This window comes from Larus michahellis, chromosome 9 (genome assembly GCF_964199755.1).
Source record: "Larus michahellis chromosome 9, bLarMic1.1, whole genome shotgun sequence".
Lineage (NCBI taxonomy): Eukaryota > Metazoa > Chordata > Aves > Charadriiformes > Laridae > Larus > Larus michahellis.
In genome coordinates, this window is record NC_133904.1 from 35314768 (window position 1) to 35336453 (window position 21686).

At 38.6% G+C, this 21686-nt stretch overlaps 1 protein-coding gene across 4 annotated transcripts in view; it reads right to left on the reverse strand.

The window, feature by feature from the left end:
• Window positions 1-21686, reverse strand: part of DACH2 (dachshund family transcription factor 2) — a 303362-nt gene that overhangs the window by 143666 nt on the left and 138010 nt on the right. For all 4 annotated transcript variants that reach the window (XM_074601979.1, XM_074601977.1, XM_074601978.1 and 1 more), the window contains exon 2: window positions 5314-5429. In XM_074601979.1, coding sequence (XP_074458080.1) covers window positions 5314-5429 — 116 coding nt within the window. The remainder of the gene's footprint in view (window positions 1-5313; window positions 5430-21686) is intronic.

A 21686-nucleotide genomic window follows, 5' to 3' on the forward strand; every position in this document is an offset into this window, starting at 1 on the left:
CTGAATTGAAGTAATCCATGAAGTTACCATAGTCCTGTGAGCTACTCTATTTATTTGAGTCCTACAATGATGTGACTTGGTATAGCTATTATAATATTAATTTCACTAAAATATTATTTACATTGAACTACTCAGTTCACAGCAGCATCTCTTAACTATAAGACAAAACTATAATAAAGTATTCATATCTGTTCAAACAGGTAAGTATTTTAATTATTCCATTCTTAAAAACTCTATAGACGAATAGACGATGAGACAGTGACTATTTTAACTGTCTGATAATGAAATAAAAAAGGATCACTTCAAGGGAGTGGAACTAATTTAGCTGATAGTGAAAATAGCAGTTTATCTTATATATTTGGAAACACAAGTGGTTTGCTTCTGTCACCTGGGCGGACCAATGTAAGAAAACAGGAGAGACTTGATGATAGGTGCTAGCAGTAGATTTAATCAGGAGGTATTAACACCAGGGAGAGCCTCGGCCATCCTGCCTGCTTGTGGCAGCACCAGCCACTGTCACTCCACACAGTACACACCACAGTTTTACCTGGTAGGGAAACAATCAACTGGGGGTGAACCTCTGCCGAACCTCTGAAATTCTGAATCCTCCTGCCTCCCATCCAGCAAAGGCCACCGAAGTCAAGTATCCATTTGAAAATTCCTCGTTTTCCTTTTCTAACACACAATTGTCCATCAGCCAGGCTTCCTGTCATCTCCCACACTGAGCACTTAGCAGCCCTCAGCCCTACGTCCTCATTGCAATCTGCGCTGACCTATACTGTGCATACCCTGCCAACGCACACCGTATCGGGCCTACCAGGCTGCCCACAGCTCCAGACACTAAATCACAGAAATATAAAATGGCAACACAAATGTTTTAAACAGGCTTGCATCCGTCTTCCTGGCACCCAGTCTCACCAGACCTTCTGCTAGAAGGTGCTACCCCATCAGATTCAGCTACGGGATTCCCAGCACACATGCAGTCAGAGAGATGTCCATCCTACCACTTGAAAAAAAAAATTGTCCCAGAAAGCAGGTTTGTGCCCTGTACCACGATCTAACAAAGTTCTAGTGGCAGGATGATTTTCTTCATAAGACACCTTCTCCAATACCTTGAAAACAAGATGGAGCAGCTCCAAAAAGGTTTTATTGAAATACTAGCCATTCTACAAATTGAATAGAGAAAAATTGCAATGAAGACTTCCTATAATGGTTTTCTAACCTTTTTTAGGGATGACCTAAATGAAAGGTAGGAGGATTGAAGCTGAAATGGTTAACTATCAAAAGACACACTATTCTTTCAGCTTCATTCCATATCAACAGTTTTCTGAACTACTGGCTTAAATCATGTAATGTATTTCAGCTTCTCTCCACAGAGCACACTACTGGTTCAGACCCTAAAACTGCCTTGAAAATCTATTCCATAAATAAGTCCCAACTGCCTTGTTAAGATACACTGATGACAAAGACTTGTACATTAATAGGAGATAAAGCCTTTTTCTTGTTAATGTCACTTCATCACACCGCATTGTTTGAAGAACCGAGCCTTTGATGACCATCCCTCTGTGACATACAAGACTTTTCCTTTCCCCTCACAGCAGGCAAGGGCACCACGCTGATTTCCACATTTCTTACATGAACACAAGAAGAAAAACACTTTCTTGTAAGTTAACGTGAAATGGACAGTACTTAAATATCAGCTCTTGAAGGATGAAGTTTGGGCATGGTTATTGTGCTGTTTACACAAGTCCTTCCCGGTGGCATGCATCCCAGACACACCACCTCATCTTTCTCAGTCACAGCAGTTTTAACCACCCTGCTGGTCTAGTCTCATCATAACTCTCATATGTTCCCATTCCCCAAATGTGTAAGGTACCTACAAATATTTTTAAAAGTCAAGGCTTCACTTACGGTTCCTTCACAAATTACTTACGTGTAAGAGTAGCTGCAGTCCACTTTGCCAAGAGGTAAAAAAATTACACTCTGCACTGGGAAATGCAATATTCCTAATTTAACTACCTGTTTATTATGTGAAAATGACCACGTAAACTGAGCTGACACAAACCAAATGGGTGATGAAAATAACAGCACATTTCAAGGAGTGGAAACACAGATGGCTCACTCAAGTCTACAGGAAGTTACTAATCATCACTCTGTAATACCCTCTACAGACAGACCTGTGAGGTCTGCAGCCAGAACAGCAACTTCTTGAGACCTATCCATCTAACCAACAGCAAGCCTGGACACAAACTCCTTCACTTTAACTTGACAGAAGACTGAAAGAGGAGATAAAACTGAAAAATGCAATGGATGGATGAATCGGGCTGCATTTGCTGATGTGGAGTCTGTTACTAAAATGAGCTTATCCGAAGAAGAAAACAACTCAGATGCTAAGTTGGACACATTAGAAAATGAGGTAGCCGCATAAGAAGAGTGAGTGTGATATTTTATTTTTTTTTAGAACAATGTAGGCAGATTAACATAACCACCTGCATATCTGTGCTGTCGGAAGAATGGGCAAAATCAGACAGAGAGATTATCAAGAAGTGGACTAGAAGACACTCAAAAGAAATGCTATGGGCAATTAGACTGCAGTTAGAGGCAGCAGGTAACCAAAGAAGTCACCAAGACGAAAGAGTTGTTCTTGCCTCCATATCAGCATCTGCTCTACTGGAAGGGATGGATCCAGCCCTACCGTGCTGCGAACTCTCCCGAGTCTCGGCCCCATCCCGGGTCCTGCTCCCCTCTCACAGCCACCTGAAACACCGCCTGGGAGCAGACAGTGCTCCCTGCAGAAAGTCTCCGCCAAGCTGGCAGGTCACTGAGCTGGGGGCAGCAAGGTACAGGAAACAGATTCAATTTTACATACAAATTCTGTGGGCCAAAACTGTCAGAGCCAAAGCAAATTATATGCAGGTGAGAACACAAATAACCAAATTAAAACTTAGCCAGTAGACAACTGGTTAATACCCTTGCAACTTTTATCCCAGTCTATTATCCAGCACTTGGAAGTCTGGAAGAAAAAACTCTCTTCTGTGAGAACTGTTAAAACACATTTTGTTCTTAGTTCAGCCAAAAGGAAAGAATCCAATTGCAAAAGTGTTGAAGGCAACCAGAGCAAAGCAGTCAGTAATTAAGTGTAAACAGGTATAAATAAAGCTAATGGAGGCTTCATATCCCGGATGCTCCATCAAGTTTACAACAGCCCAACTCCCCATTGAGTTTACAAGTGGCTCTTTTGGCACCTTTCCTTACTCAGCAATTCCCCCAACTTTTACACTGTTCTTTCTTTACGAACAAGATAAAACAACTCGAAAACTTCAGGAGCTCTGATTCCTGAGTGACAAGCCTGCAGAGGCAACCAGTACGAAGCTGCCCTGCTGCGGGTTGGCGGCAGGGCTGCTTCGTTTGTGGGGACCCGTCTTGTCCAGGGCACTCAACAACGCTGCGATGCTCTGGAAACGGGCATTTTCTCCTGCCTACAAGATGCTTGCAAAACTCCCTTTCAGCTGCTTGAGGCACACTGTCTGTGACTTTTGGTGCTTGGTCATGCAGAAGTTTTCATAGGCAGCTCCCAAGGTCACGAAAGCGGCCAGCCTCAGGTGAAAGACAGTCCCCCAGGGCCAATCTTCTCATGCAACCCTCCACATGTTAGATAAAGTGGGGTGTATACCACTCATCACTTCAGACTCCAAACAACTTACAACAGTCTAGAAATTCAACTTAATTTTTTTTTACTCAAACTCTGATAATCAAAATATCTGAGACACACAGCGTATGTCTATGATACTATTTTATTGGGCATACTCAGCACACTGCATCCTAAAATATTTCCTAATATAAAGCAATATAACAGTCTGCATAATTCGACATCCTATTTGCAAACACACAAAGGGTGGAAAAGCAATATGGAATATTCTGGATTTCTGACAAGACATTAATCAATGCAAGGTGGCTCTTGTGCTTTCCTGTCTATTGGTAATAACATAAACACCACCAAATCCATGAAATTCCTGAGCTGAGAACGTGACAGAGATAACTAAAAAACCCCTCATTTATAAACTGCTAATAAGAACGAAGACCCAGGTCTTGATCCCTACTACGTACGTGAACAGCACATGAAGTTGCACTAGCTCAACTGTGGCACCTGGCTCTAGCAAAATGCTTTCATATTTTATTAACTCCTTGAGTTAAGGTTTCTGTGACTATTGCTTAAGAACGTTCATTCGCACTGCCACAGTGATAAAGGTTATTGGTTCACTGTGAAGTCCTCGTGACATTTGGAGTTGTAGGAGAAATTAAAGATCTCAGCTTTGTTACTCCCCTGAACACTGAGAACCACTGAGGCACACAGTTGCAGCTCAACAGGTTCTGCAAGCAGAGTAATCTGCAAGATCAAGACAGAAGTGACTATACTCCTATCAGTAATTTTTTTTTAATTCTGCTTTTCCTGTAAGATGTTCTATGACTTTATATTCTGCTAAACGCTTCACTAAATTTATGGGGATACAATATATTTAGACTAGACTTTGACAGTAAACCTAAAACTGCTAAGCCTGTTGAACAGTTAAACAATTACTTTTATGAATATAGTCTCTTAATATAGCTTTATTACAAAAATAAACTTACCTTTAGCACACAGCAATTAATAAAAAATTAAAACACTCATCAGAATAAGTCAAGATTTAATTTAAACTCTATTAATAAATTAATGAAGTGAAATGAAATACTATGCATTGAATTATGTTTAGGGCTTGTTTATAATCTCACATTTTTTCATGCTAGTTTTTTCATACTATGATACTGAATGCAGATTATTGAAGTCCAATCCACTGTGGCAACGCGGACTTATCTGCTTTTCAAGTGTTTCTTTTATAATTCCTACAAGCATTTCTCTATCTTCCCAGCATACATTAATGATGTTACAATACAATACGCATTAGCCACGCTGTTCATATCCCATGAGAACTAAAATACACATGCATTTGAAAGGAAGAAATGCATGCTACAGGGCTCTGAGACAATAGTTCATTTTCTCAGTTTTTTTTTTTACCTTTAACTAAAATAACACATTTAATGGAATTTCCTGTAAGGAAATTACAATTAATAAAGAACTAAATTACAAATCCATTAGATTTCAGTCACTGCAGCAACAAAACAGAGTTTTCATGAACACTCAAAAAATCCAATAATGTAACCTCTGGTAAAGCTTGAAAAAGCCCTGAAGGACAAGGCAGTTAGATCAATATTAGTTTATTTTAACTGCTGTGCAGTATGAAGAGATGAGGCTGATCATCTGATGGATTTTATTACCTGTCGGAGAGATAAGTCCTGGTGATAAGAGGCCTGGAACTCCATGGGGCAGAAGACGTGCATTTTCTTGTATCGCAACTCCTAGTGAACGCTTGGGGGGTCTTCCTGGTCGTGAGCTGATGAAATAAGAGGATAAATGAAAACGCATTTTCTTTGTGAAATATTTGCTTACTACACATGGTATTGATTTGTATAAAATATAGGAACCATCAGTGATATACATAAATATATCAGAAATTCTCTTGTCTAGGAAAAAAGAAAAATAAGTTGATTACACATACAAGAATTGTACAGGTTTCAAATAAACGAACAATAAACTGTCAAACAGCACCTATAGTTAACACAATCATGAGTTTATAGTTACATAAATTACTAGAAAGCTAAGAGGTTTTTTTTTAATCTGCAGCACAAGACCAGAAAGAAAGCAATCCATATTTCTAGCCCTATTGTACCACTACTTCACTATATAATATCTTTTTCTTAATATTCCTGCCTGCAAAATTGAGCTCAAGAAATTCCCGTGAATGTGTAATTCATGTGTAAAGTCTTGAAAATGCAACTCGATGCATTACTCGCCTCACAAGCCATGGTTTACAGGGGTTGTGGATGAACGATGCAACAACTAGAGGGACTCCACAGCTGTTCAGATTGGGTGCATCAGAATTTATTAGCTCAGACCCTGTGCTGGATGAATACAGCCATGCTGCTTGCAGCCACCGCTATGAACCAGCTCAGGGCTGACCAGGCATCTCAACCTGGCTGACCAGGCTGCTTTGCAGAAGGCACATCCTACATGTACTTTTACTACCCATACAGTAGTCAAGCTCTTCCATTATCCAGGGCTTCCATGACCTTACAGGTGGCTAGTGGAGAGGGGTCTCGGCAGTAACTGCACCAAAGTCTATGTCACACACCTGCACCACAGAAAACTAACAGTTGTGCTGCCTTAAGATAAGAAGTTGAAACCTTGAATGCAACATATTCTTAAGCCTTACCTTCTGAATCACAGCAGATAATTGCTTACTTCTGAAGATGCAACAATAATTTTACATCCGAGCTTTTCCAACACTGACTAATCTTTATGGACTGACTGGTGTTTTAATTACCACAGACCGGTTAAACCAAGAATGCTAGCCCAACCCGTCAGAAATCTCACTGTCCCTTGAGTAGCTTACGAATTTCAATTGCAGTTTTTAATCCAAAATGTTAAAGGTCTGTTTATAGACCTGTTACATTTAATTATTGTTTTTAACTACTGCATTTACCCCTGACATCACTATGCATAAATGAAATCATCCTACACAGCTGCCATCATAATACAGATATTTACAGACCAAAAAACCACTTGAATCAACTATTCCCCAGGCCAGCTAATAAAAGTGCAACCTCCTCATGCTTGGAAAAGTATTGCTGCTTCGATTTGGTCAAAATAAATTTTCCTCTGTTAAATAACAGTGCTTTTGATAAAATATAGTGAAACATTGTGTAAAATAACTAAGCTGCAATAATGAATGAGGTTGGAATAGAAAGCATTGCCAAAATGACTTCTAGTTCACAAAGAAATTTAAGTTAAACTTCACTCCATCAACTTACAGTGGCAAAGTCCTTCATCAATGTAAGGCAAACTCTGTGTTTAAATGAAGACAGCTTCCAGCAACACTACACAGAGGTACCATTAACCTGTTAATTTTTCACAGCGTGCTCGTGTTATTTTGTTTTACTGTACATCAAAGTAGCACAAAATCATTTTTTTGGTTTATTATTTTATCTCTATAAAACTATTCCCCCCTCTTTTTTAGCTTCGGGTTTGTCCATTTTGTATTTCATTTTATTCAGTACTTTTTCCATTTTTCTTTTTTATGCTTTAAGTTGTTTATCATACTATGATGGCTACGTAGTAAAGCCTACTACAAGATCCCAGACTCACTAGGCTACCATAAAGTAAACCTAAAATAAGAGTATTCGAGTTTCACAGGAAGTCAGATACACACATGCATTCTCTATTAAAAATCACCTGCTGAAATCATCCACTGCACAAGAATATTGTCTAACAGAGGCTGGTGTGTGGTGGTTTTAAACAAAAAAAGAATCATTGCTCTTTTGATTTACAGAAGCCTGTACTTACACACATGCATGTGTAAGTGCTTAGTTGGCACTTACTGTCTCTGAAAAAAATTTCAAAACAGCTAAAATTAGCAGATTTCTCCAGCAGAAGAGCTCAATCGACAAAACTACAAAACTTTCTTTCTTAAGCTGAAATACTAACAAATCTTTTGCACGAAACTCCATATGTTGATATTAATCTAAGAAAAACATTTTAGAAATTAAACAAACTGTTTTAAAAGATTCTATGAAGAGACATTTTATTTATGATGTGGGTTTTCAGAGGAAGAAGAGGGGAGACAACGGATTTTTCACTCCTGATTATGCAGTTTTTGCACAGAGAACAGTTTCTGTTGATGACTCTGTTGACTCTGAGCAGACAACTCGTAGCCCACAAGTTTACCAGATCAGACCTTAAGGTGTTTCCCAGCATATACTACAAGCAGAAGTGAAACCCCTCCAATCTGTGATTATGCACTGTACAGGATGCCCAGGGTTTAAAAAAAAAAAAGTTTTAGGCAATGATGAAAGAGAAGTTCACACCAAAACTTACTTGGGCCCCTTTCAGAGTCCCACTGATCGCATTTATATCCTGCCTACTTACACAAGTAAGGCAAGCACCACTGGGAAAACACAGCACTGTTTTCTCGGGGTTTTGGTGTCTTTGCGATTGTGGTCCTTTTGGGGAAGGGGTTTGATAGACTCTGAATAAAAAAAAAAAAAAAAAAAACAAAACAAAACAAAAGAAAGCATACTTCTAACCTACTCACACCCTTTTAGTGAATATTACTATAAAGCAGTAACTACTAGGGGCCAGATTCTGGTCTTACTTACAGAGCCGTAGCCATAATAACAGGGTTGTTCCCAGCTGATTCTGGTCAAATAAAATCCAAGTCCTTTGTCTATAATTTAATATTAGCTTTTAAATGAAAAACTCAAGGCTGGATACTACTTAGAGCTGACTGACTGTCACTCATACAACACCTGCAAAAGAACCATTTGGGTCTTTAACACTGTGTTCTCTAGTTTACAGGTGAACACCTTTAATGCTCTATGTCTGGTCCTGAACTAAGGAAATGAAGTGAAGAGACACCCAGCACCCCGATACAATACTGCCGAGCCTGCGGCAGATACCTCCCACTTCCAGTAGATTGCCTGGAGATGACCAGAGAACACGTGACCTATCATGAAGCAAGGTCTTTTCCTTGGGAGGACCCCAGAACCTACAGAAAGCACCTCCTTAGCACATCTGAATCAAAACACTTCCAGTCCCGTTTTGGCCAGAAACAAATTTTCCATCACTTTTGTTTAAACATGAAACCAGACATTTTATAGAGACAGGACAGAAATGTTGGCTCTAAATCTTATTTTTTAATAATATATACACAAAGGAAACAATAACATTAGTAGATTCAAAATTTTTATGGTATTTACTTTATGTTGTGAATATACTGCTGTCAGGGCTGGGGCTGGCACCAGCAAGCCATGAAATCTCACCGGTCTATCTCAACACTCCTAGTACCTAGTATGGTCTCTATCATTTTATGAAGTCTAAAATTTTGACAAATTTCACATTTACTATTTAAAACCTATTTAGCCTTCACGATTCAGAGAAAATTTCTAATACATGCCTTGAACAGAAATCATAAGGCAAGTGGAATTATCGTTTGGGGAGAGTAAGACATCATTTGTAATTATGTAAGTATTAGCATATAAATGCTAATAGTATTAGCATATAAATATTAACTTTATTTAATATTATTTCTCCTAATCTTTTGTCACCCGTCTCTCTTTTTAAAATAAAGTTATATATTCAAAGAGTCTAGAAAAATCTTTTCCTCATTGATAACAAAGGAAGCATAAACAGGAACAATCAGCTTCAAACAATTTAAAATGTGTTTCTTTGAGATTCTAATCTACATAAACCTTATGTTTGCCATCAATAGGCCTTTGTGAATGGACAACTACTCAATTCTAAATTCGATGTTACTTAAGTTAGAAACTGCTAATTTATAGATACATCTTAAAAACATTTTAAAGTACAAGAGTTATGGCCACAAGTGAAGACCATGGAGACTGAAACAGAAGTACAACACTGTTTCTCATTAACAAATTTAGCAATCTTATTCTTTTTACTAAATAAATGCAAATAAATTGCTCAGTTCAAAGACTATACTGATTAAAATTCTATTATTATCTTTCAAAACCAAAACCAGAAAGCCCTTGGGTCATCAACTGAAAGCGAAGATGATTGGAGGTTTTGGTTTTTTACCTGCGTTTAGCACTGTGGTTATACAGTCATTGTTGCCATCATCTCCACCTCACCCCCTCAAAAAAAAACACTAACTGAAAGAGAAAAATGAACTAATCTGAATATTGTTCATTTTTGCATTTTGTTTGGAACTAAATTTGTCAGAGACTAAATTACATTTTAAGCAGTATATTCGACAGTTAAAATTTATATAATAAAATGTTGAGAAATGGTTCATTAATGTCTGTTTTTCCTTTATTTTCCACTCCTGTTGACAGCTAATTTTATTATTTTTTCCTCTCAAAGTTTTATATATTCCCTAGACATCCCAAGGATTTTTAATTTGAATCAAAACATAGAATAAGACTATTTTTGTGATTTTGTTTGCTTCATCTTTTATAACTCTATTTTACACTCATTACAGACAACTACATTTCATAAAATCCACAAATTCACCAACACTTTGTAAAATGTAATTAATCAGTAGAAATATACAGCACATCATTTTTGATGTATGATAGTGCTCTACTTTTGTGCTTTTAAATATAGGAGACTTACTAGAATCAGAAGTGAATTTGCATATTAATCAAGACAAATAAACATGTGGTGATTTAACTAGGAAACTGTTATTTGGATGACAATTTAATCAGCACAGGTTGAAAGGTCCATCACTGCAGCATCCTGTTTCTGCTAAAATATTGATTGCGTTACTGATTTCAGTAATGCTTTATTTTACAGGGCACAAATAACCATGTAATTACTCTTTAATTGAATGGTAATTGCTTGCTGGCAATTATTTGTTAAGTTTTGGAGTTTAATTACTAGGTTATTTGTGTTTTCTGAAATAAAATGTTGTGTATTAGTAGTCAAAAATATTTTCTGTATGAATGGTCTGTCAAAACCAGAAAAGTAAGTTAGGATGGTATGAGTTTGACACATAACACTATAACACTAAAACTATTATTAAAAGGATCAGGTGAATCTTTGAATGTTTTCCCTTTACAAAATTAACATTAGATATAACATTTGTAAGATAAATGGAGGAATACTGTACCACAGAAGCATGATTTCCTCTGGGGTCTAGTCCACCATTTAGCATAATTTATCCTGATGCTTTGCTTTTCATTCTCTGGTCTCCTTTAGAGGAACTGAAATAGCATCCTATCCTCTTGAGAGCAAAGAACAAACCAAGTAGAAATATATTTCAACAGTACTTCATATTTCTGCAACTGAAGTGGATTACCACCAGCACATTATCTTAGCAGCCTATAAACTTTGTAGACTTGGCAGTTAGCTAGATAACAAGGGAAAGCATTATGTCTTGCAGTGTCAATGAAATATGATACGTTCTGTGATATATTTATTCCAAGTTGTGATAGATGAGGTACCCAATACTTTGATCGTTAAGATTTGAATTTTACTTCTACACTTTTCATTTTTGTCATCAACTGTTTATGAATTGGCAGTAGACAAGTCTAGCAAGGACTGCTGATTTTGTTTTTTCAAAAGATATCCAGTTAATAAATTAATTATTGATTACACAAGGCATGAGCCATTTGGTATAAAAATATGCTAGACTTGTGATTTAGGAAGCTCTGATATCTATTACAGATTTCTTCAATACCCACATATTTTATTAGGCTATAAGGAGAAACACAGAAGTACTATATGACATACTGGATAAATTGCTCTGATGACAGAGCCAGTAACTGCTGCAAGTACTCAGAAGTAAAAAACAAAAAAACAACCAACAAAAAAAAACCCAACCACAAAAAAAAATTAATCTTAGTTCCTTTCCTGAAACTGGAACAGGAACCGCAAAATAAAATTTTGCTCTCCTCAAAGATCATGAAATATTTCCTAGTGATTGTGAAAGGTACTCTTTGAAGCTTTTACCAATAAACGTAACATCCTGATAATCTGAGTTAAAATTATTTCCTTTTATTATCCTAAGATTTTTAGTTGCAGCACGGATATAAAATAATCTCCTTGCTTTGGCATTTATTACAACATTTCAAAGATGCCAATGGTAGTTAAACTCTACTTGACCTTTCAGTGTTTAAGAAGAGAAGCAAACTCTGACCTCGCAGCAACCTGATTCTGTCTCCTCTCAGCACTGGCAAACTGATCACTTGTCTAACCATTGCAGGACATTGGATCACCAGCCACATCAAAGGCAACAAGAGGCAATTCAGCAGGAGGAAAAAAGTCATCCATGCAAAATGGGCAATTAACATTAATCATACATGAAGTTGTTTGAGCTGATAACTAGAACCTGGTCCCTATGGCAACTCTCATAAAACAGTGCCCACACAGGCACAAGGAGAGCCACAGCTCATCTTCCATGGGCTCAGTGCGCTCCCTTCTCACTGCAGCAGACAGAAGGAAATTGTGGAGAAAAGCTCTGACACTCCAAAACAAACTCCTCCGACTCAATTCTCCAGGGTTTTTCAGTGAGGAAGGTCCTCAACATCAGCCTCAGTGAAAATGTCCATGCAAGTTTGTTCCTAAAGCATCACAAATCTGAACTTTTTTTCTGTCACTATGAATTGGTGTTACTGTTAGGAAAAATAAGACTCCTTAATACCACTGAATTGTTCAGAACCAAAGCTATACATCTCTATTAACTTTACCATTAAGAACGGAAAGTAGCACATTATCATTGTGTTCTTCCTAAAAACCACAAATTAGTGAAAGTCCAATATAGACCTGAATAATATCACACACGCTTCCCTTGTCAAGAACTAGGCTGGTTAGTTCAGAAACATCCCAGTCGACGCAAACTGTATATGCAGCAGTGACAGCAAGCAAACAACTGCATCAGCTGACCCCCTGTAGTATATGGCCCCTCTTTCTCTTTTAACACGCAGCCTCCAGGTATCCCAGCTCACAGCCCACAGATGGTTTCTCACGCACAGACATCTAAATTGGGTTCGACTCCAAACTCGAGGCCAGTAAAACGGGCTGCCTTGGGGCAGATCTGCTGCATCTTCCCAAGTACTCCTGACCTGGAGGAACCTCTTTCTTCCAGGCCAGGAGCACTTTAGCACCTGTGATCTCCCTTCCATTTGGCTTCTACCAGCGCAGTCTATAGTGACATGGAGGAGTTGGAAGTGTGATTCACCAAGCCTGTTACTAAGGTCCACATACAGGTACTCTCCTGAAACTACTGCAGTGAGTTTTGGTCCTTAGGGGATGAAGGTCCCTCAGCCACACAGCTACCCACCCTTTACCTAAACTTTTCCTTAATTTTTGCATGCGTCCTGTTCCTATCCCACCCAGTCAATTTCCTCCAATCCCTCTCTCCCATGTTTAACCATTTTCCAACCTTCTGAATCTTTCTCATTTTATGCTCTTAAACCATCCACTTCTGTCTTTCAGACCCTACCTACCTATAATTGCTTCCCTCTCGTCTTCTACCTCCTGCCAAATTCCCAGTTACCCTCTGGTCCTGGTCTCATCTCTACATTTTTTTGGGAGCTCCCCACCCCACTGAGAGCAGCTCCAGTGCAAACTCCTACTATATCTTTCATACTCCCCCTATGACTTTTTATAACTCCTGATAAGGAGAAGAGGGGATGCCTGAGCACACAAGCTGAGACAGACACCTAACCAAATGCTTTCTGCCTCCTCCTTCACTTTCATCCCCTGGAATGGTGTGGCTGACAGGATGAGGAAAGGTGGTCTCTCAGCAACCCTGCCTGCTCCTGTCCCAGGGGCTGGCAGGACAGGCAGGTAGTAGAGTAGAGGGCATTCAGCACAGCAGCAGCTAAAATCCTCCTCAAGTCTTAACCTTCTGTACTTATTGCCATAATCACCTTTAGCAATAACCCAAGTCATGCCACTCATACAGATGTCCAAGAATACAACACAGCAGAAATAAACCAAACCACCACTCATCCAGCTGGATATTATTTTTTGCTAAATGCACCAATTCCACAGTTATCCCAATGCTTTATAGCAATGCATATGAGAGAAGCCGTAAGTCAGACTCTTCAGAGTATGAGGCAACGGCAAAATGCAAGAGCAGCAGCACTAGCATTTGGGGTGTCAGTGTTGGTGGGTTCACCCACAGAATCATAAAGTTGAAATAGGCCTCAGAAGATCACCTACTCTCTCTACCTCTGCCCCAAGGCAGGATCAAGTACACTCAAATCATTCTTGACAAATGTTAGTCTAGCCTGCCTCGGAAAACACTCGGCGCTGGAGGTTTCACAACATCCCTAGGCAAATCCACACCAATGCTTAGGCTAGCCTTCCTATCAGGAAAGGTTTGTGGGGGAATGGGGACTGACATCTAACCTAGTTCTCCACTGTAATTTAAGCAAGGTACTTTTTGCCATCTACTCAGCAGACATGGAAAACAACTTATATTTTCCTGCTTTACAGACACTCTATTTTTTGAGAATTCACGATATTTTGCCTTTGTGAGGTTTTCATACATACAGATGGAATTTATAGACTTAGTGTTTTATCTCCATGATCTTCAGACTCCCTGAACACGTGCTACAAACAGCAAAGGTACACACTTTAGCCCCAGATTACAGGTAGAAATAAGTGTAACTTGACCCACTTTTTTTTTTTTTTTTCTTTTCCTTACACTGCATACGTCCTATTCAAACTGAATCCTATTTAAAACAAGCTTTCCATTTTGTCCAGATCTTTCTGCAACCTATTGCCATTCTCCAGTGTGCGTGAAACCCTTGCTGCCTTGGGTACTGTCTTTAAGTTTCATAAGCATTTCCTTCTTTTTTTTCATCAACCAGGAAATTATTGAAGTGCCTGCACCAAACTGAACACAGCCCCCATACTCAGGACATGCTTCCAGGTGTATCTCAACTAACAGTAACCATTGTCTCTGCATGGTTTTCCAGTATGCTTGTTTCTAAACATGCATTTTCACGTGGAACATATTTCTCTAGTTTGCTTAAAAGAAAGTCATGTGACACTTTGTTAAAAAAGAAGCTGCTCTTCCCAAAATTTCCACATACATAACATTCTACAAATTGCACAGGACTGACAGACAACCATGCCAGTAGTATCACCCTTGGCAGACATATAGATGCTGTGACAGTGAGACACCAAACAGGAGCAAGTTGGCTCCCCTGGATAACAAGCAAGGGAGTCAGGCAAGCCAAGTTCCTTTACCCTGTGCATTGCTCAAGTGGCCACCCACAGACCTTCTAGGTAGCAGAGAAACCCTCTGTTCTAACATTCTCTAAATTACACCTGTATAATTATTTTCTAGGTACCAGCTATGCCTTGTACCTCTCTGGCAAGCCAGAGAAAGCCCCCTGGCTGGGGAGAGGAGATGCAATGCATTGTGCTTTGGTCTCCTTTTTTAGCCCACAGCAAATTCTTAGTTTCCGCATTTTCCACAACTGAGTCCAAAATATCTCAGATTATTAATACCAGTGTTGACATCTTCTCGATAAAGATTCATTAAATTTTTTCTTTGTCAAGGAAAGAAAGGTGATGGAATGGACAATTTAAGGGTTGACTACTCACCTGACAGAAAGTATAACTGTGAAGCTATTTTATACTTCATTTACTTGACCTAGTTACAGTACTTCTAACCCCAAATATTCACAAATCATGACCCTGAAATTATGAGAATAAATAAAAGTCTAATGTTTTTAAAGTTCCATTTTGCACATTTTTATTCAGCATTTAATTTTGTAATATTTCCGTTTCAAAAAAAAAAAAAAATCACACTTTAAGTTTTCTTCTTTAGAAAGAGACAGAAGAGACTGAAGAGAGTAGCGTTGGGTTTTTCTCCTGAAGTTTCACAACTGAAAGCTGAGATTCTCTAATTAGTTGACATGTAAATTTAGAAGCTTCTCAAAAAAAAAAAAATGAACAGGCACTAAGAATTATAAGAAGTGCAGAAGTAGAAGTCTCCTTCTGCAGTAATTGTGATTGACAGTTATCACTAGGAGTTATCTGTGGCTCTTAGTCTTGCCCCTGTATGAGACAGGGTTGGCATTTCCCTGCCTACTACCTAAAGAGGTCTTTAGATACTATAACAGAATTGAAGAAAAGACTTTTATTTAAAAAAAAATGTGGGTCTGATTCATCTTCAATAAAGCTATCTGGAAAAATATTGAAGCAGTACAGAGAAGTATAAAATTATCTAATTTACAGTAAATTTATTTTTTGCAAAATATCATTGTCTCACTACATCTCAATGCACTACACTACCTCACTTAAAAAAAGATCACGAATTCAGGACTACTTGCTTTTAACTGTGCAAAAAGATAATACAGAATTTAAATGAGCTTTCTATAGATTTCTTAAACAGATATATTAAAAAGCCCTGCTAAAGTACTCTTAAAATCCTAAGATTGTGAGTCAATACCAGATAATATTCTTTGTAAGACTATTCCATTCATAGACACATCTTACAGATTTATCCCCACCAAGGTCTACAGGACCTTATTGACTAGGTTATTTATTTAAAACTTGAGTTTGGGTCTACAGTCAGAAAAAGTACCCAAATTCTTAGTATTCAAATGTTACTGTAATCTAGTTGCAATACAAAACAAGTGATTGATTCTTACTCAAGAAAGTTTAACTGCTTATTTCCAAAGTCAGGCAATTCAAATTAAGTTTCAAACCAAAAAAGGATTTTGGGTTCATTGAGACTTAAAATTTTAAATAACTCTTTCTGAATTACTTATGACCGTGCCTGCAGACATAAAAGTGCCTCAACATTCCTGCTGTTAATTTGTTCCTGTCAAATAACACTTGTCGCAGGAAAAAAGGGGAATAAATTACCAAATTTCAGAATTGGGGTGATTCACAGCTGTAGACAAGATCAAAGGCCTATGTAACACACTGCACCAGCTCACTTTAAGGGTATGTCAGTAATGAAATTGAAAGCATGACTACAGCACATGTACACATACACACACCAATTTAATGTAACTACATTAAATTAGTAACTGTAGCAGTGAAGATGCACTGGCATGGACAAAATACAGTTCATTTAGCAACTTGAGATCATACTCAGTGGGACAAAGTTCCTGCTGCTGTGTCTTTAGTACTATTGTTACCCACTCTGCGTAGGTTACACCTAGCAGGAGGGGGCCTGTTGGTGCTGGAATCATGCCACTAACTACATACCCAGAACCACAGATTTAAATTACAGATTTGTTGTCAAAACAATGCTCACCTAAGATGTCCAGCTAAACCAAATGTGAAAGTGCCAGAGATACTGCCAAGTTTATAATGAGCCTTGCAAACATCAGCTCAGATACTCGCATAGTTCTACTTGGATTTTGAATCCAGTGAAAGCTGTGAACCACTGGAGATTATAGGCAATATTATTATGCAATTTACATTCTGTCTACTTTTTAACTTCCTAAAATATCTGATTATTCAGTATGTAGAAGAAAGCCACTTGAAATGCTTTTAGGATTATTCCACCTGTATGTGGAAGCTCAGCACTGATATCAGCTGGGGTCAGCATGGGAACAAACGCAGCTCCACTCCAAACAGCTCACAGTTCATGTTAGCAAAGACACAAACAGAATAAAGACTTTACATGGGCAAGCACTTAATGGCTCGCCTTCCTCATCAGGCCACAGAAAGTGTCAGTTGCTCTCTTTCATTAAGCTGCAAAACCAGCATAGGGACAATCACACAGGACCACAGAGGTCTCTGTTACCTGCTACCATTCACTGCAAGTCTGTTCAGAGCCTGATGGGCTTCCTTCCCTGACTGACAGCTCAATTTCTGGGCTGTCAGCAGGCTCTGCCCCGGGCTGGAGGATATCACTCAACCAGCCATCACTCCTTGAAGACACAGGTCCCAAAACCAGGACTGTAAGGCTGAATCACAGACTGTCTCTTGGGAAAAGGAACATGAGAGGACCTCATGGTGACAACGAACAGTCTCAATCTCACCTACGAAGAAAATATTTGAATGAGAGAATGACCTATATAAAATCTTCAGGATTTGTCCCAAAGACAAAAAGTAGTATTGAACTGAAAATTGAATGAGAAAAGGCAGGAGGAAACTCACTTTCATTAATGTAGCTGAACATCACAGCTACATTGTTCAGCATACAGTCCAAACTAGTGCACAGGTACATGCCATTACACTGAGAAGCTGTAAATCTGCCTTCATCTGAGTTAATTTAGTACCAATTTTTTCAAGTACTATTTTATAGTTTCCACATACATACTTCTACAAATATTTGCATGGATACTTTCCAAGCAGGGAATCCCCATCTATTAGAAATACTCATGACATGTCATATGTGTCTGAATTATATTAGGTCCTTACAAGTTTTACTTTTGACCTTTATCTGAATTCAATGCCAATTTAGGGGAACATTATTACAAAGAAAGGTTTTTGAAATACTGCTGTCTTCCACTGAGCTGTATCTCAATAAGATCCAATTCAATGAAACTTGTAAAAAATGTGACTGTTTAAGCCTATTATCTATAGACAGAAACCTAACAGCAAGCACTTGACGTATTTACAGCACCAAGTATCACATAACCCACATGAAATGATAGCTAACTCCATAACAGTGGCATACTGTAGTCTGGTGGTACAATATTTTCACAGCAATTCAACTTCAATGCAATGGGAAACTACTCTCGCTTTAACTGTTTTTAACCTCTGCATTACAAGTTTCAGTGTTTCCTCAATTTTGAAAAGACTCTTCAAAGTTAGAAAACAGAAATTAATCTTTCAACAAATAATAAATGAACGAACATAGAAATAGTCCTCTGTATCACCCTTTGCACCTACGTCCATGCTGAAAGGAAGAATTATTCATGGCAATCAAAAGGAGCCTCTATGATTAGGTGATTGTATCCAGAAGTAAACATCTGAGGGTTAACCTCCGCAACACAAAAAATACCCTTTAGTTAGCGGTTGGTCCTGGAACAGTATGAAATTAAACAGGCAGCATAAGTAAGTAGCTACACTGTTTTAATGTTACCTTTCCAGGTTTTGTGACTGTTAGTATTTAATTTGCTAACTACAGAAATAGACACGGTTATTATTTCTACTGCAAATGTACAAAACAAAAAGGACTTTTAAACAACAAAATACAAACCTTTAAGAGGACCATAAAAATATAAAAAGGGCAGATGCAAAATTTTCAAAATTCACATTAAATTTATCTTTAAAATTTTCCTGTTATCATAAGATGCTAATATGAATGGGATTTACACCAAGCCCATTTAAACAGCCCTATCTGTCAGTAAAACTCACAAGGCACAAGGGGAAATCACTGATCAGGGTGACCCCAGAACTGATCCTATGCTGGAGACCAGTGTCCTTCCTGTATCCGAGGACGCTAAATGCCATTTCTTCAGTTCGAGGTTAAACTATTCAGAGCTTCTGGAAATACAAGCGCCTAGCGAGGACTCCAAGGGGAAACTCCCAAATACAGTAAGTACCTGCGCACTCTGGAAGCACAATCCCTGTGACGGTATGAACTCAGTGCCTGGCTACCCCTCCCCTTGCTCCTTGACATGTCTTTAGACAATGTTTTGGTAGATAGCTCTGTGGCATCAAGGATTGATACCAGACTCTGATCTTCCAGCTAAATTCTAGCCATGATTCTGGTTTTAGAGACTGAAAAGGACTCCTCTCCTGGAGCTAAAAAAACCTTTCCTTCCTCAGCGTATAATCCAGATTTGGGCTCACGCTTTCTAGATAAAGTAGAGCATAGCTTTGGGAGGGCCATCTAGCTTTCATTTTAAAGACCTTAAGTGGTAGATTATCCATTGTATTCTTAATTTTTTTACAATAATCCTGCAATGGTTTTTTCCTACTATTAAAAATAAAATAAATTTTTAAAAAATCATCAACCTTCGTTGCTAGTATTGTCAAGTTTCTTTTTTGATCCACAGGGTATTTTCTTGCCTTTTCCCCCTACTTCAAAGAGCACACTCAACAGAAATTTTCTCCACATGCATGGAGTTACAGACTAAACAAGTAACATCTTCGTATTTTTGACAGCAAATCAAAAAATAAAGCCTCTGAGGCCTTTCACTATGTATTGGACTTACATGCCTGGGTTTTGGCAGCGGGGGGCTGCAGGGGCCTCTGTGAGGAGCGGCCGGGGCTGCCCCGTGCTGGACACAGCTGGTTCCAGCCGGTTCCGGCCATCTCCACAAGGGCCCCACAGCCAAGATGGCGGCACCTCTGTGGAAACGTGCTCTCCCTGTCCTTCTCCTGACCCACAGACAGAAAAGTTGGTAATATATTATGAAGGAGTAAATGCCTCAGCAATATGGAACAAAAGGGCAGCTTTTTTTAAGAAGTAGCAGGGTATACAAGAAAGGCTGTGATGGTTATTGGTAGGTGTCACCTCCATAAGTCTCCTTACCTCAGAGATTCTGACTTCAGTACAGGCTTAGGAACAGACCCTAAAGCCTAACAAACAGTTCTTGAACTCAAAACCTCTCCAAAAGAGAGCAGGGATCTTGCCCTCCAAGCTGATTTTGAATCTGCCCAAACCCTGATTAAAATGATATACTAAAAAACTTAATTTCCAACCTTGGCCCATTTGTACGATTTATCTCAATACTGCCACATGGCTCTAGAAAAAGGCAAGAATTTTCTTGAAGCATCACATCAGGACTGTCACTACTACAAACAGTTAAATGGGTCAGCAAAGGGAGCTGAAGCTGGAGAAGAGGCAGAAGTATCTTGATACACAAGAGATTTACAACTGAATTTTTCTATCTGTTACCTCAGTATAAAACTACAGTAGTAATATCAATTATGTTAAAACTTACTCAGTAATGCTAGAAACTTGCCTTGCCATATTTTGCACACACATATGCACACACAGAGACACACACAAACTTTACCTGATTAAGACTCTTCATAATAGCAAATGATTGAACTGATTGTGTAAACAAACCCTGCTGCACTCTGATTCTGAACTGGGCCCACCTCAGAGTTGACTGTATGAAAAGGAATATGTTTCACCTAGAATCTGTAACTCAGCTGGCTACCAAAAACATGGATTCAATAAAGACACTGGTTTCATGATATCCAATTCCTCCCTGACCTCTCCCCGTCGCAGTCTGTGAGCAGCGGGTCTCATTCCCTCCCCTAGGCAATTACAGCATCACTCTTTCCCTTCTTGGTAATACTCCCTCTGCTCCATCAGTAACATTTACCCTTTCCCTCCCAGGTGGTCTAACGGATACATATCTAATCCAAATGAGAATAATTATTCTCAACTCATATTTAGCTTCAAATACTCTTTATTTTTTTTTAATATCTGACTTGAAGAAGTACTTTTCTGACCAAAAGCTTGTCTGCTTTTCTATCAACAGCTACACCCATGACCCCTTCTCACCACAGTTACAACTGGTTTGCCACTGACAGAGAAACACAATGTCATTTTGTAAACGCATATTCTTTTTTAAATCATCTAGACTCTGTCATATACAATGAAAAAAAACTGGAAGAACTGAACTACAGAAAAAGCCAAAATCAGTTCAGGGCACTGAAAAATGGCAAGAGTTATTCACAGGTTCAGGGATTTCCTGAAACAAAGTATTTCCTACAGTAGATACAACAGTTTATCAGACAAGTCATACCTGCTGTTGATTTCTTTAAAAGTTCTCCCTTCCGCATGAAAGGTTTGTCTCTCCCAAAAAGTATGTGGTATGTATTAACTTACTAGCATCTACTTCTTCTTCCTTCAGTTTGAACAATCAACATTGAACTTGTCTTGAAGAAGAGAGAAAATAGACGATGTGCGTTAGTTTGTATGGCAAGAGATTGTGTAAGTACAGTCCTGCTCCTACCCTAGGCAAATACAGTCTTGCCACTGACTTCAACAGAATTGCAATCATACATCATATGCACAATTCACTGCTCCTTAGTAAAGATTATTATTTTTTTTTAAATGTTGAAAAAGACTAAAAGAATTCAAGTACAAGAGTGTTTGTAACCAGATTTCCTGGAGATAAATGAAAGACATACGTTTCCATGGCTGCCAGCCTACTAAATTTTGCAAGCATAAATATTTACC